This window comes from Leptinotarsa decemlineata, unplaced genomic scaffold, assembly GCF_025532065.1.
Source record: "Leptinotarsa decemlineata unplaced genomic scaffold, Ldec_3_MD MMD2_tig00001064_RagTag_RagTag, whole genome shotgun sequence".
NCBI classification, from domain to species: Eukaryota; Metazoa; Arthropoda; class Insecta; order Coleoptera; family Chrysomelidae; genus Leptinotarsa; species Leptinotarsa decemlineata.
Window position 1 is genome coordinate 131601 of NW_027412558.1, and position 17779 is coordinate 149379.

At 33.1% G+C, this 17779-nt stretch overlaps 2 protein-coding genes across 2 annotated transcripts in view; one reads left to right on the forward strand and one right to left on the reverse strand.

Moving 5' to 3' along the window:
• The window catches only part of Syn (Synapsin), a 61044-nt gene extending 47438 nt beyond the window's left edge, over positions 1 to 13606 (reverse strand). Inside the window, exons 1-2 of the mRNA XM_074175779.1 lie at positions 13485 to 13606; positions 8919 to 9192 (exon numbers count right to left, since the gene is read on the reverse strand). Coding sequence (XP_074031880.1) covers positions 8919 to 9192; positions 13485 to 13606 — 396 coding nt within the window. The remainder of the gene's footprint in view (positions 1 to 8918; positions 9193 to 13484) is intronic.
• A 3654-nt stretch (positions 13607 to 17260) lies between these two features.
• The window catches only part of LOC111517227 (uncharacterized), a 48477-nt gene continuing 47958 nt past the window's right edge, over positions 17261 to 17779 (forward strand). Inside the window, exon 1 of the mRNA XM_074175476.1 lies at positions 17261 to 17481. Within this exon, the coding sequence (XP_074031577.1) occupies positions 17413 to 17481 (69 nt within the window). The 5' untranslated portion in view covers positions 17261 to 17412. The remainder of the gene's footprint in view (positions 17482 to 17779) is intronic.

The following is a 17779-nucleotide window of genomic DNA, read 5'->3' on the forward strand; positions in this document are numbered from 1 at the left end:
GAAACCGATTATTTTTTAAAAAATTGAAAAAATCGTGTCTTTCGCCAAAATATAGAAAATTTGTTCCCGATTCATTCGCCAAATTATAGCATCGAATTTTTTGAACTCCGTAAAAATGAAAAATTGGTTTTGTTGATTTTTCAAGCCAAGTTATGAAGTAAGCTAAAATATAACTTCACTGAGGATTTCGTTTCATGTTCTCTGCATTGGAGAGAAGGATAATGGAATAATACAAAACGAAACCGATTATTTTTGAAAAAATTGAAAAAAACCGTGTCTTTCGCCAAAATATAGAAAATTTGTTCCCGATTCATTCGCCAAATTATAGCATCGAATTTTTTGAACTCCGTAAAAATGAAAAATTGGTTTTGTTGATTTTTCAAGCCAAGTTATGAAGTAAGCTGGAAAATATAACTTCACTGAGGATTTCGTTTCATGTTCTCTGCATTGGAGAGAAGGATAATGGAATAATACAAAACGAAACCGATTATTTTTAAAAAAATTGAAAAAACCGTGTCTTTCGCCAAAATATAGAAAATTTGTTCCCGACTCATTCGCCAAATTATAGCATCGAATTTTCTGAACTCCGTAAAAATGAAAAATTGGTTTTGTTGATTTTTCAAGCCAAGTTATGAAGTAAGCTGGAAAATATAACTTCACTGAGGATTTCGTTTCATGTTCTCTGCAGTGGAGAGAAGGATAATGGAATAATACAAAACGAAACCGATTATTTTTAAAAAAATTGAAAAAACCGTGTCTTTCGCCAAAATATAGAAAATTTGTTCCCGATTCATTCGCCAAATTATAGCATCGAATTTTCTGAACTCCGTAAAAATGAAAAATTGGTTTTGTTGATTTTTCAAGCCAAGTTATGAAGTAAGCTGGAAAATATAACTTCACTGGGGATTTCGTTTCATGTTCTCTGCATTGGAGAGAAGGATAATGGAATAATACAAAACGAAACCGATTATTTTTAAAAAAATTGAAAAAACCGTGTCTTTCGCCAAAATATAGAAAATTTGTTCCCGATTCATTCGCCAAATTATAGCATCGAATTTTTTGAACTCCGTAAAAATGAAAAATTGGTTTTGTTGATTTTTCAAGCCAAGTTATGAAGTAAGCTGGAAAATATAACTTCACTGAGGATTTCGTTTCATGTTCTCTGCATTGGAGAAAAGGATAATGGAATAATACAAAACGAAACCGATTATTTTTAAAAAAATTGAAAAAACCGTGTCTTTCGCCAAAATATAGAAAATTTGTTCCCGATTCATTCGCCAAATTATAGCATCGAATTTTTTGAACTCCGTAAAAATGAAAAATTGGTTTTGTTGATTTTTCAAGCCAAGTTATGAAGTAAGCTGGAAAATATAACTTCACTGAGGATTTCGTTTCATGTTCTCTGCATTGGAGAAAAGGATAATGGAATAATACAAAACGAAACCGATTATTTTTAAAAAAATTGAAAAAACCGTGTCTTTCGCCAAAATATAGAAAATTTGTTCCCGATTCATTCGCCAAATTATAGCATCGAATTTTTTGAACTCCGTAAAAATGAAAAATTGGTTTTGTTGATTTTTCAAGCCAAGTTATGAAGTAAGCTGGAAAATATAACTTCACTGAGGATTTCGTTTCATGTTCTCTGCATTGGAGAAAAGGATAATGGAATAATACAAAACGAAACCGATTATTCTTAAAAAAATTGAAAAAACCGTGTCTTTCGCCAAAATATAGAAAATTTGTTCCCGATTCATTCGCCAAATTATAGCATCGAATTTTTTGAACTCCGTAAAAATGAAAAATTGGTTTTGTTGATTTTTCAAGCCAAGTTATGAAGTAAGCTGGAAAATATAATTTCACTGAGGATTTCGTTTCATGTTCTCTGCATTGGAGAAAAGGATAATGGAATAATACAAAACGAAACCGATTATTTTTAAAAAAATTGAAAAAACCGTGTCTTTCGCCAAAATATAGAAAATTTGTTCCCGATTCATTCGCCAAATTATAGCATCGAATTTTTTGAACTCCGTAAAAATGAAAAATTGGTTTTGTTGATTTTTCAAGCCAAGTTATGAAGTAAGCTGGAAAATATAACTTCACTGAGGATTTCGTTTCATGTTCTCTGCATTGGAGAGAAGGATAATGAAATTATACAAAATGAAACCGATTATTTAAAAAATTTAAAAAACCGTGTCTTTCGCCAAAATATTAAAAATTTATTCCCGATTCATTCGCCAAATTATAGCATCGAATTTTTTGAACTCCGTAAAAATGAAAAATTGGTTTTGTTGATTTTTCAAGCCAAGTTATGAAGTAAGCTGGAAAATATAACTTCACTGAGGATTTCGTTTCATGTTCTCTGCATTGGAGAGAAGGATAATGGAATAATACAAAACGACAGCGATTATTTTAAAAAATTTGAAAAAACCGTGTCTTTCGCCAAAATATAGAAAATTTATTACCGATTCATTCGCCAAATTATAGCATCGAATTTTTTGAACTCCGTAAAAATGAAAAATTGGTTTTGTTGATTTTTCAAGCCAAGTTATGAAGTAAGCTGGAAAATATAACTTCACTGAGGATTTCGTTTAATGTTCTCTGCATTGGAGAGAAGGATAATGGAATAATACAAAACGAAACCGATTATTTAAAAAAATTGAAATAACCGTGTCTTTCGCCAAAATATAGAAAATTTGTTCCCGATTCATTCGCCAAATTATAGCATCGAATTTTTTGAACTCCGTAAAAATGAAAAATTGGATTTGTTGATTTTTCAAGCCAAGTTATGAAGTAAGCTGGAAAATATAACTTCACTGGGGATTTCGTTTCATGTTCTCTGCATTGGAGAGAAGGATAATGGAATAATACAAAACGAAACCGATTATTTTTAAAAAAATTGAAAAAACCGTGTCTTTCGCCAAAATATAGAAAATTTGTTCCCGATTCATTCGCCAAATTATAGCATCGAATTTTTTGAACTCCGTAAAAATGAAAAATTGGTTTTGTTGATTTTTCAAGCCAAGTTATGAAGTAAGCTGGAAAATATAACTTCACTGAGGATTTCGTTTCATGTTCTCTGCATTGGAGAAAAGGATAATGGAATAATACAAAACGAAACCGATTATTTTTAAAAAAATTGAAAAAACCGTGTCTTTCGCCAAAATATAGAAAATTTGTTCCCGATTCATTCGCCAAATTATAGCATCGAATTTTCTGAACTCCGTAAAAATGAAAAATTGGTTTTGTTGATTTTTCAAGCCAAGTTATGAAGTAAGCTGGAAAATATAACTTCACTGAGGATTTCGTTTCATGTTCTCTGCATTGGAGAGAAGGATAATGGAATAATACAAAACGAAACCGATTATTTAAAAAAATTGAAAAAACCGTGTCTTTCGCCAAAATATAGAAAATTTGTTCCCGATTCATTCGCCAAATTATAGCATCGAATTTTCTGAACTCCGTAAAAATGAAAAATTGGTTTTGTTGATTTTCAAGCCAAGTTATGAAGTAAGCTGGAAAATATAACTTCACTGGGGATTTCGTTTCATGTTCTCTGCATTGGAGAGAAGGATAATGGAATAATACAAAACGAAACCGATTATTTTTGAAAAAATTGAAAAAAAACCGTGTCTTTCGCCAAAATATAGAAAATTTGTTCCCGATTCATTCGCCAAATTATAGCATCGAATTTTTTGAACTCCGTAAAAATGAAAAATTGGTTTTGTTGATTTTTCAAGCCAAGTTATGAAGTAAGCTGGAAAATATAACTTCACTGAGGATTTCGTTTCATGTTCTCTGCATTGGAGAGAAGGATAATGAAATTATACAAAATGAAACCGATTATTTAAAAAATTTAAAAAACCGTGTCTTTCGCCAAAATATTAAAAATTTATTCCCGATTCATTCGCCAAATTATAGCATCGAATTTTTTGAACTCCGTAAAAATGAAAAATTGGTTTTGTTGATTTTTCAAGCCAAGTTATGAAGTAAGCTGGAAAATATAACTTCACTGGGGATTTCGTTTCATGTTCTCTGCATTGGAGAGAAGGATAATGGAATAATACAAAACGAAACCGATTATTTTTAAAAAAATTGAAAAAACCGTGTCTTTCGCCAAAATATAGAAAATTTGTTCCCGATTCATTCGCCAAATTATAGCATCGAATTTTTTGAACTCCGTAAAAATGAAAAATTGGTTTTGTTGATTTTTCAAGCCAAGTTATGAAGTAAGCTGGAAAATATAACTTCACTGAGGATTTCGTTTCATGTTCTCTGCATTGGAGAAAAGGATAATGGAATAATACAAAACGAAACCGATTATTTTTAAAAAAATTGAAAAAACCGTGTCTTTCGCCAAAATATAGAAAATTTGTTCCCGATTCATTCGCCAAATTATAGCATCGAATTTTTTGAACTCCGTAAAAATGAAAAATTGGTTTTGTTGATTTTTCAAGCCAAGTTATGAAGTAAGCTGGAAAATATAACTTCACTGAGGATTTCGTTTCATGTTCTCTGCATTGGAGAGAAGGATAATGAAATTATACAAAATGAAACCGATTATTTAAAAAATTTAAAAAACCGTGTCTTTCGCCAAAATATTAAAAATTTATTCCCGATTCATTCGCCAAATTATAGCATCGAATTTTTTGAACTCCGTAAAAATGAAAAATTGGTTTTGTTGATTTTTCAAGCCAAGTTATGAAGTAAGCTGGAAAATATAACTTCACTGAGGATTTCGTTTCATGTTCTCTGCATTGGAGAGAAGGATAATGGAATAATACAAAACGACAGCGATTATTTTAAAAAATTTGAAAAAACCGTGTCTTTCGCCAAAATATAGAAAATTTATTACCGATTCATTCGCCAAATTATAGCATCGAATTTTTTGAACTCCGTAAAAATGAAAAATTGGTTTTGTTGATTTTTCAAGCCAAGTTATGAAGTAAGCTGGAAAATATAACTTCACTGAGGATTTCGTTTAATGTTCTCTGCATTGGAGAGAAGGATAATGGAATAATACAAAACGAAACCGATTATTTAAAAAAATTGAAATAACCGTGTCTTTCGCCAAAATATAGAAAATTTGTTCCCGATTCATACGCCAAATTATAGCATCGAATTTTTTGAACTCCGTAAAAATGAAAAATTGGATTTGTTGATTTTTCAAGCCAAGTTATGAAGTAAGCTGGAAAATATAACTTCACTGGGGATTTCGTTTCATGTTCTCTGCATTGGAGAGAAGGATAATGGAATAATACAAAACGAAACCGATTATTTTTAAAAAAATTGAAAAAACCGTGTCTTTCGCCAAAATATAGAAAATTTGTTCCCGATTCATTCGCCAAATTATAGCATCGAATTTTTTGAACTCCGTAAAAATGAAAAATTGGTTTTGTTGATTTTTCAAGCCAAGTTATGAAGTAAGCTGGAAAATATAACTTCACTGAGGATTTCGTTTCATGTTCTCTGCATTGGAGAGAAGGATAATGGAATAATACAAAACGAAACCGATTATTTAAAAAAATTGAAAAAACCGTGTCTTTCGCCAAAATATAGAAAATTTGTTCCCGATTCATTCGCCAAATTATAGCATCGAATTTTCTGAACTCCGTAAAAATGAAAAATTGGTTTTGTTGATTTTCAAGCCAAGTTATGAAGTAAGCTGGAAAATATAACTTCACTGGGGATTTCGTTTCATGTTCTCTGCATTGGAGAGAAGGATAATGGAATAATACAAAACGAAACCGATTATTTTTGAAAAAATTGAAAAAAACCGTGTCTTTCGCCAAAATATAGAAAATTTGTTCCCGATTCATTCGCCAAATTATAGCATCGAATTTTCTGAACTCCGTAAAAATGAAAAATTGGTTTTGTTGATTTTTCAAGCCAAGTTATGAAGTAAGCTGGAAAATATAACTTCACTGGGGATTTCGTTTCATGTTCTCTGCATTGGAGAGAAGGATAATGGAATAATACAAAACGAAACCGATTATTTTCTAAAAAATTGAAAAAACCGTGTCTTTCGCCAAAATATAGAAAATTTGTTCCCGATTCATTCGCCAAATTATAGCATCGAATTTTCTGAACTCCGTAAAAATGAAAAATTGGTTTTGTTGATTTTTCAAGCCAAGTTATGAAGTAAGCTGGAAAATATAACTTCACTGAGGATTTCGTTTCATGTTCTCTGCATTGGAGAGAAGGATAATGGAATAATACAAAACGAAACCGATTATTTAAAAAAATTGAAAAAAACCGTGTCTTTCGCCAAAATATAGAAAATTTGTTCCCGATTCATTCGCCAAATTATAGCATCGAATTTTCTGAACTCCGTAAAAATGAAAAATTGGTTTTGTTGATTTTTCAAGCCAAGTTATGAAGTAAGCTGGAAAATATAACTTCACTGGGGATTTCGTTTCATGTTCTCTGCATTGGAGAGAAGGATAATGGAATAATACAAAACGAAACCGATTATTTTTAAAAAAATTGAAAAAACCGTGTCTTTCGCCAAAATATAGAAAATTTGTTCCCGATTCATTCGCCAAATTATAGCATCGAATTTTTTGAACTCCGTAAAAATGAAAAATTGGTTTTGTTGATTTTTCAAGCCAAGTTATGAAGTAAGCTGGAAAATATAACTTCACTGAGGATTTCGTTTCATGTTCTCTGCATTGGAGAGAAGGATAATGGAATAATACAAAACGAAACCGATTATTTTTGAAAAAATTGAAAAAAACCGTGTCTTTCGCCAAAATATAGAAAATTTGTTCCCGATTCATTCGCCAAATTATAGCATCGAATTTTTTGAACTCCGTAAAAATGAAAAATTGGTTTTGTTGATTTTTCAAGCCAAGCTATGAAGTAAGCTGGAAAATATAACTCCACTGAGGATTTCGTTTCATGTTCTCTGCATTGGAGAGAAGGATAATGAAATTATACAAAATGAAACCGATTATTTAAAAAATTTAAAAAACCGTGTCTTTCGCCAAAATATTAAAAATTTATTCCCGATTCATTCGCCAAATTATAGCATCGAATTTTTTGAACTCCGTAAAAATGAAAAACTGGTTTTGTTGATTTTTCAAGCCAAGTTATGAAGTAAGCTGGAAAATATAACTTCACTGAGGATTTCGTTTCATGTTCTCTGCATTGGAGAGAAGGATAATGGAATAATACAAAACGACAGCGATTATTTTAAAAAATTTGAAAAAACCGTGTCTTTCGCCAAAATATAGAAAATTTATTACCGATTCATTCGCCAAATTATAGCATCGAATTTTTTGAACTCCGTAAAAATGAAAAATTGGTTTTGTTGATTTTTCAAGCCAAGCTATGAAGTAAGCTGGAAAATATAACTCCACTGAGGATTTCGTTTCATGTTCTCTGCATTGGAGAGAAGGATAATGAAATTATACAAAATGAAACCGATTATTTAAAAAATTTAAAAAACCGTGTCTTTCGCCAAAATATTAAAAATTTATTCCCGATTCATTCGCCAAATTATAGCATCGAAATTTTTGAACTCCATAAAAATGAAAACTTGGTTTTGTTGATTTTTCAAGCCAAGTTATGAAATAAGCTGGAAAATATAACTTCTTAGAGGATTTCGTTTTATGTTCTCTGCAACTTCAAATAATGAATCAAAATACTCCATTAAAAATTATGAAATCCAGCCGAATCATTCTTGATTTATCAATGGTGAACCTGACACGATGTTTTATCTTATATATCAGATATACCGTGTGAGATAATGATTTGGTTTTTTATTGTTTTCCGCTGTATGTGTTTGGGGACACGTGAATACGGTCACCTTGCGCAATATCGTTGAGCACGATACGTTTCATTTAATTTTTCACAGAGAAAGGTTCTATAAATTTCGATTCGGAAAAAAAACAATGATTCTGATTGTATCATAGCTTCATGAACCTGATTCTTGTAATTCCATTTGTGCTTTACCTTTTGTCTTTCCTTCACTTTTCGAATATACAATCGGTTCGAAATTTCGATTCCATTTCTTGTTCGTAGCATTTCAGTTGTAATCGTGGAAGATTCCGATTGTCACAAAATTTATCGCTTCCCCAGCTTCCGAACTCCCCAACTTCTCCAACTACAGCCCCCGAAGTATTGATTCTAGCAAAGTGTACGGCTCTAAAGATACCATTTCACGACGTTTGAGATATCAGAATGATTATTTGACATCATGATCCTTGTAGATTGTCTCCAATACGCCCATTGTTGGATGTTTACTTCGATAATGTTAATATAGAGAGTATCTGTGGATGTATTTGTTGTTATAATTTTTGTTCTTGAATTTTAAAGTTCATTTATTATGAAATCGATACTTGGGATAGGTCTGAGAGTGAGCTTCACTTGCTTATATTGCTTCATCTATCACAGAAGAAATTGCATCTCCCTCAGCTCATAAAATGTTGAAGTAGACATTACAGTATTATTTACATACTACGAAACTTTTACAAAATAGCCGTAATGCATTTAGACTGTGGAAAAATGCGAATCAATTCACCGCAGATGAAGAAGAAGTCGCACTATAAGAGCGCCGTGTTCAATATTGCCAGGTCTACTATTTTTGCAGTAGACGTGCTGTTTTCTCTTTCGACTGTTGTACTGTTTGGGAGTTGAAATTTCTGATGACTCAGTTTACTTTTTATAACAATTAATTAATGATTTTGGATAGTGGAAATTTCCATGTATCTAGTATGAATCTATATAATGTATTTTCTACTGTTTTTTATATCAATTCACTACTACAAGCACGACTTGGCAACACCGGCCGTGTGCTTCACAAACATAATAAAAATGAGTTATCAGAACCCTGCTAAAAGCGTAACTTTCATTAATTCTAATGTGGTATGAAGTTCGCCGCGACAGGAAGTTATACTTAAACGTGATAGAAACCTCACCTGGGGCTGCGACGTGACGGGAGGCTTCGTGTAGGGGTCGACCGGGGCATCTCCGTCCTCGCACTCCGAAGACAGGTCCCCGGAGCTGAAGCGCCTCTTCAGGTAATTGACATTCGATGTGAAGGACTGTCGGAAGCTGCTGAACGAAATGGTGGGGCCGTTGGCTGTAGGGCCGCAATATTTGCCACACTCGCTAATCTTGCCGGCTCTCGGGGGCTCCCCTAGGATCACGCACCACGGAACGGGGTCGCAGAGAAGGGACGATTGGATTTCTCTGAAAAATTTTAAATTATAGGGGATTGATTATACTATTCATGATGATGAAACAATTTACACATTATTAAATCCATCTGAAACGCATTCTACAATGAGTTTCATGAAACTCAATGTCAAAAGTTAAAAAATTGTCTTTGCAACAAGAAATGTAACGGGGGAATAATAGAGCGAATAGATATGAGAACCACACTAATATCAATAATTCCATTCACAAGTTATGCACATAGTCAATATAAAAATCTAAAACAAAAAAAATGGTAATTTTTCAAAACTGCTGTATTTTTTTTGTTTTCTGAATTAAGTATGCTCTAGCTCTAGTATGTTTGGGTCCATAGTTACTGAAAGCATTCTCTTTCACGAAAAAAAAATAGTGCCATTTGAATATTTTCTTTCCCACTTTACATTTCCCGATTGGAATTCGGAATGTTGACTTGGTGATTACATGTAAATTGGGTCGGAATATCCCGTTTCCCAATTATCACGCTTTTTCCAGCAACGGAAGAACAAAAGGGATGCAAAGGAGGGTCTAATTCACCCTCCTCCATTTAATATTGAAATATCGTCATCGGCTCTTTCATTTTTCGACTTTCACACCATGGTTTGTCCATTTCTACTCTATACAGGAACTGTTAAAATATTTACAATAGAATAATTCACCACGAAGGTAATTAATCTTCAATGGATTGATGAAAATCGATAAAATGTTGAACTGTCAATAACTATTTTTTCTCTTAATGAAAACAAGATTTGTTCAAATATGAGCGTATCTAAAATATCTTTTCCTATTCATTGTACCATAATAAATAGGTAATGGATGTTTTCAATGGGGCTGGTGAAAAATATTCCGAAACTTTTGAAATTTGTTTTATGTTAAGGTCAATGTCGTATCGAACTTTTTTGAACATTTTCAAGTAATCATAAAACGTTAAGAATGAATTATTGCTTGTAAATTAATTCAGGTGACTCATAAAAAAATCTAATGATGATGGATCAAAATGGGACCGATAATTCGTGAAATGGCTGAATAATTCACATAAAAGAAAACTGTCATTCTATACATTTTTTAATTTTTTATGAATCAAATTCTGCGAATAAAAATTTATGGTTGGTTCTTTCAGAAGCTCCGGAAAAGTCAATCTACAATTTTTGAATTTATTCATGTGGAATTTTTGCGACAGAAATAGTTCCATTCACATTTTAATAATTCTAATCTGTCACATTTAGTATTTCAGAATTTTGAAATTTGTCTCTGAAAAACACTTCTTTCATGGAGTAGTTCCATGGAAATCAATGTAGTATTCGAGAAATTGAAAGTAGTATGATGGAATCGGCCGGAAGCCATTGTATGGCGAAACACGTGTTGCGTTTTTGTAAAACTATCTAGTGAAAATCACACAATAAAGTGTTTTTAGAATACATTAATTGAAAGTAGGTCTATGAGTCAACAAACTCAAAAAGAAATTTGATGGCACAAATGAATAACTAAAATGCAGCTTCGTTATATGAGACTCATCCAATTTAGGTGTTTCAATTGTAGTTTTCAAGCAGAGAGTGCGAGCTTTTACCAGCCACTCAGTTGATGCGAATAATACATACAATGGAATTGTATAGCTCCATTTTAGGAACATGAAAGGTTAATTAGTCCTTTGCTACTTTCCGACAAAGGGGTAAAATGCCGTATTTTCATGAAAGTATACTGAAAGGGTTTCATTCTGCTCAAGTGCAAGTGTGTCATGGAAAATTGTCTGAGCTTTCGTTGTTTGAGATGGCTCATAATTTTTTCAAATAAAGTATTGAATTTTACGTTCCTTAATGAACTGTTGACCTCCAGTTTCAGTACAATTTCATTGCATATAGAATTAAGGAGTCCTTTGAAGCAGTTTTGTCGCTGGAGATGAAAATAACGCTGATATATTTTGCTACTTGAGAGTTGTTTATGAAAACGGTTTTTCCAAGTGTGGCTCTGGAAAATTCATAACTGTAAAAAAAGGAAATATATCTTATACTCTAATCACTGTATTCATTTACAGAGAGATCGACCAGAATTCTATTCTAAAACTAAATTCACAAACATTTCATCAAGCTATCGAATATCTTTTACTATCTTTTACATTGTCAGTCTTGAAAGTTCCCCTCCTTCCAAACATGTCGCCTGTCAAAAGCAGAATTCACACCGATTGAAATAGAATTGAAGGAGTTTGCAGGATTACATCGATTTTTCAAAGGGATGCGAATTGCCTTTTCTGAATGTGAAGTGTCTGTAATGAAAGCGTTTCTGTTCTTGCAGAGACGCGGACTAAACCAGTCTTACATTCTGGAAATTGAATTATCTTGTTCTCAAGTTAAACTTGCCCGATTAGATTTTCAGTTTTCTGTCACGGCTGCAAAATAATTTAGAGGAGAAAAGTGGATACAATTAAAAAAGGGTGAATTTTACTGAATCATACGTACGCATTGAGAAAAGAAAAATTTCTGAATGAACTTCAATTTATCCACTACTTCCCTGGCTCCAAAAACTACTTCAAAAAAGGTCTGATCTGAGCTTTATAAAGCTTCAAAAGTTGATGAGGTGTGTACTCCTTTCAGATACTGGAGCCTATGAAAATTTTATAAAATCCTGGGACCGTAGATCAAGAGGAAACAAGAATATAAACTCAAAAAACTTTCAAATTTCAGAATTTATGTGAACTATCTGAAAATTATTAGATTCCGAAAATTATAATTACCTGTCAAAAATATTCTTGTCTTGTCCAGTGCTGTAAGACCCTGTAAAAGTTGCCAACCCTCCAATTTTGTCATCGTTTTCATCACATTGCGGGAGATAACTGATTATTCCTATGACTCTTTTCGAGATATGTCGAATGTTCTATACTTTTACTGTTAATTTTCACTGAATTTGTAAGAAAAAGGAAAATTAATCCGGAGAAAAGGAATTTTCTTCATGAATGTGTATTTTTTTGGATACATATTTGTAGCCTTTCTTTGTGAATTCAACAGTGTACAGAGCTAGGATATAGAGCAAGTTAAGCACAAGAAAAATATTCCGAATGCTGTCTTCACCTCTGGATTTTGTCGTGGGATTCAGAAATACTTCCCAGGATCATTAACAGAGATCCTGCGAAGAATAAAATGAATATTTGGGAGCTAACAGGACCCAGAGGAAAAGAGAGTAACTATATTCAGTAGTCATATATCTCAAGAAAGCTATTCTGCTTTTCTCACTGATTCCCACTGAAAATATCACCGTCTCTTGGGCCCTTTCCTGTTACATAATCGAATTTGGGGAAGCTAGCCTACCTTATAAAAAAGAAAGAGAGAATAATATATCAGATTATTCATTATCTTTTGATTGTTCCTTCTAGTTATTTATGAAAAAATTGTACAGCAATTAGCATATCAGGATTGGCTGGAATATTATCTTTCAACTTGGAGAAGTCATTATATTTTACATTCGAATCATTTTCTACTTCTACTTCAGAATCAGTCAGTGTTGAAAATGTTTGTTGTAACATATTGTGGGGGAAATCAGTCAATTTATTTTCACTGATTCACATTGTATTAAAAATGGTTCGAATATAGTTTATTGTGACTCAAGTGAGCAAGAGCTAACAAATCTGAAGAAACAAGAAGAAACAGAGAAGGAAAGGAAGCCTGGCAGGTATTTTCAACCATCTAAATCTGAATATACGATTTCAGAACATCACTTAAAACGATGAGATTCTCTGAAAAAAATTCCTGCTGTGATAAATAGGGCTTTTCAGGTATGCTGCTGACATGCTTTGTAATTCAAAATATTTATTCCGCAGGGAGAAGAATGTCGGTTGGCAGCTCGACATGGCTTTGGATATCTTGTCAGAAGCTTTGAAAAATTCATGAGATAAGTAAAAGGTATATTTCAGAATAGCGAGCTTGTTGAAAAATAATTGGATGACCTGGTTTCATTTCAAATCAGAATCATGAATTATCATAGATACATTATTTTCATAGCTGTTCTGGTGTTTCATTAAAAAGTCTCAAAAATATTTCGAGTATCTTCCTTCAGTTGAAAACAACATCATCATTTCTAGCACAACTAAAACAAACAGATGCAGCTATGGTAATGTTTGTATATGTATCTAGTCGAATCATTATCTAACTTAATGAAGTTCTTTCAATCAATCAAGTGTTTTCTTTATAATCCTAGTATTATTTGCCACCTGATTGACACCTAAACTCAACCTGAGCAACACTAGATTTTTCTGGTCAATGGAACCGAATATATGAAATATGTTCCTTGTAACGAACTATTACAGTCCACTCATTTTGGCCAACATACTTTTTATTTCAATCCTCACATATTTTACTGTCGTCTGGTCTTTCGGATTGTCCAACACTTGTTGAGGTATACGAACAGTTTTGAGAGCCCCTACCATATTCAATTTTTCAGAAATTCGAACAAATTTGTTGGTGTGTTTTGGTTCGTATGGAAGAACTAAGCAAAAAACTGAGACTTGCCAATCACTCCACTTACAAAAAAATGTAATACATCATTTGTAATAGTTATGCAGGAGTACAATTTTACATTTTTCTGCTGGTAGATTCAGTAACAAATTGAAATGATATTTGGTCTCAAACGGGACTGATCCAACGAGTGTTTTACACGGTGTCAGGTAACAGGAGATGCTTTTGATCCGATAATAAAAATTATATGCACCACACAACAGTTGCAACAGTCCAATATAAATTATCTACCAAGATAAATAAAAAATTACTCCCTATTAATATATTTTTCATTCGTTCATTTTGAATTATTTTTTGAAGTACAACGTAAAATTATGTAATTTATATTGATGTTATAAATCACTGGCAAGGTCTTTCGGGAAAAACAATTCCTGTAAAACGTCTTACTTAGTGTCAAACAAAAAACATCTATCAAATGCCAAAGATCCAACCTTCATCACACCAGAATAATATTTTTTCTTCTCCAAAAGGACTGCTCAAATCCTTCTATCAACAAGAAAACCCTTATCACCCAAGGCTAACAACAAGTAAATCCCTTTCCAATACCAGAAAGGAAGCAAAAAAGGGTCGAGGATAGATACTTACCGATTCCAGATACTAAACCCACTTCATATTTCAATAAGAGCCGTGTGCTTAGGACACCCTGAGGGATATTACAAATGGAAAAAAGTTGTTATCGATCGAGTGATCCTTTTATTCCCTCTGATAGGATATCTAGAGATCCTCGAGAGATTCCTGAGAGTCAGGACTTCAAAGAAGGCACTGAACCGTAGTGGCTTTTGCACAAGCAACTTCCACTAGATATTTCGTTAAATCATAGGCAATTCTTACTATTGCAAATAAAGTATTGTGAGTCACATATCTACTTACAGATTAGCAGAGCTTTCGGACGTTTATTAGTCACTGAATTCACCTACGAATTTGGGAATATCACGGATTCCTAGATCTCGCTGAATGTACGGAAACAACTGAATGTCGGGCGGTCGAAGGGAGTTGACATTCGCGCCCTGGTACGGGGGAATTGGGAACTAGTTAATCGATAATGGAACGCATCCCCTCTAGTGTCGTTCGCGGGTAGTTTTGGAAAAGAAAACAGGATAAATTGGACGTGAGTAATAGAGAATGGCCCGTGACATAAAAAACTGTTTGGAAAGAGGAGCTCCCTGATAATAATTCATTATTTATTGAAATCGGGTAATATAAGAGACTGATGATGTATTTTTGTTCGGGTTTCAGGCTGATTGAAGATACGAGTTCATTTAAATTGAAAAACTAGTAGCATTTTTTCACCTATGTTGAGTTACAAAAGACAAAACACATTAAAAATACATCTATGACGTTTCTGTAACGTTTTGACGTCTGTAAATAGTATTTCCTTCTGGTGAAAATAATATTTTATTTATTAATAATGTTATAATTTTTGACTCCCTTTAGAAATACTCTTCCCCATTTGATAGACTGAGAAATAACATCACTTTAGTATTTTTTTGGAAAAAAATGTGACACTGAATACGGGTCCCTTGACTACTATTTTTTTAATTATTTTTCATTTCGATCGGAAAATACATGTCACTTTTCTCGATCATTATTGAATCCTGATAATATACGTTGTCATGGTGACGATGTGACTTCGCGATACTTCACACCGTTGTTCTATTGATTGTTCGTCATTTCTGGATCTGAACAGAAACAGTAATACAGTTTCTTTGTAATGCCATTGAAAGTTTACAGCCCTGGCTGAAAATTGTACGTTAAAACGTAAGACCTCGTTAATCCTCATCTCTAACAATTCCCGATGTTATACTTCCGTTTGAAACGATAGCTGGCTAACTTAAAAATGAAAACATTCTGTACCATTCTTATTCAATACTCATTACAAAAAATACAAATAAAACTAGTAATCTAATGAATCCCATCGGAATTACAGTGACTCAAACCAGACTACGAAACAAAACCCTAACAGTTAACAATACTCCAACAATCTCATTTATGAGTACTTGTTTCATCAATTTAAATGCCTATTGAAGAGTTACCAAATAACACGAAAGATTAGGGTCCAAAATCGTATCCAACAGAAAACCGACAGAGCCAAATCCACAAGCCTGTCGTACTCCAGTTGTATTAGTCAAAACAAACGGAAATGTCGAGACTATATTGTGCAGTAATTTTTGTGAAGAGTTTGTTTCGAAATTAATGGCTTTCTTTTTCCTTTGGAGTATTTCCACTTTTTTGTATGAAGATGGAGACGTGGAAAGCCAAAATCCTTTTTTTCTAATCAATAAAGCATAATTAATTAGGCATATTTTTTCCAGTGGACATTCACAAATGATAATTATGGGATATCTAGAAACAGTTTGATATGATATATTGCTTTGCATTTCGGTCAGATAGAGTTATGGTGATATTGTTACATCTAATATACGAAAAGGGAATGTAGTAACCTACCCTAAAAATAGTAATTGTTCGAGAACTGAACTCTCTAACACTCTTGGTGTAAGAGATTATAATATCTTTTTCGCGTGTTCTCAAAGAATATAAAATTAATGGAACGAAACAATACAAATAAATAGTGAATGAACCGCAAAACCGTTCAGGCTGTGGGTGGTATGATATTAACTTGTTGAAACGGTAAGTGAGCTGAAATTATATAAAAGTAGAGTAATGATACAACTTGAAATATTTTCGAGGACTCATAAAATAAAATATTTCACAAACATTAATTCAATTTTAACGTGTAATGTTGAATATTTCTCATCTATGATTTGATGAATCCTGAATCTTGCAATTTCTTTCGACCATATCGAATGTGTGGTCTTTATTGGCCTCCAAAACGCATACTTTCCAATATGAATCGCCATATTCTGGTTAGTTATTACATGAAGTAATTATTGATAATGAAGCAAGTTGCTATGTAAAATTCTACATGTACGATTTTTGTTAGAACAAGCAGTTTTATATCGGATTTATTCCATCAATTATCTTCAATTTCCGGAAAAATAATTGAAATATCAGGAAACATAAAACATATCTCAGTTTTCAAAATATATAAACAGTTGTAGGACGGTAGCCTGGTGGGTTAATGTGGGTGGTTTGCTCCACTCACTTAATCGACCGCTGTGTGAACCAGTGGTTCAAACCGCGAGGCTGGACGATCGATTTTCACTTACTATCATCCAACCCATGTTAGGAATCACACGTTAAAATATAAGACGTCCTTAATCCTTACCTCGCACAAGTTTCAACTTTTGATTGTTATCGTTTGTAGGGGGGGCAATAGCTGGTTAACGGAAAAATAGATTTTTTTCAAATTTTTCAATGGTTTCAAGTAATAATCACCCAATGACTTTTATTCGGTGTCAACGGCATGGACTACTGAGTAAATAAAAAAACTACCCTTCAATAGCCATAACCTCATTTCTATCAAGAAATTGACTAATTTCTCTGGAGCATAATCAACACGGTGCACGCCGCAGAAGTAAATATCGACTCCCGCCTTCCCACCTGCGAGCATCCACACAGGTGAGGGTCCTCAAAACTGTCTTCTGAAGATTTCAACAGTGCGGCAGACTGCAAACTGAAACTTTCATCGCTCAGTTAGTAAGTTATTTCGAAGAAAACTGCGCGGTCGCTGTCAAATTTGGGACGATTCGTGGGACTAACATGTGATATTCGTAATCTAGTGAATATTTCCTAGTTTGTTTTCGAAAATCCGAACGAAATGTACGCGAAAAGTGACAGTTTTTCAAGGATTTTACTCGTGCTGTCGATTGTTGGATGCATACACAAGGTATCTCGTTCATAACTTCTTATTATACTTTTTGATCGGATACGCTGATAGTTTCCCGATTTGTACCACACTTTTCGATAACACAACAGTTTCCATTTGTATTTTCCCCCGCAGTTTCCAGAACCGTGAAAGTTCGCCTTTTAAGGTTATGTTCGACTGTGACTCAGTAGTGCAACAATGCCAAGTTATTTATTATTACTTTTGCAGGACTACTTAATATAAGCAATTGTATTTCCTTAATTGGGTATGATTGTAAAGCTTTTCGCAACTGATTGTTGGAGCATCGGAACAATTACGT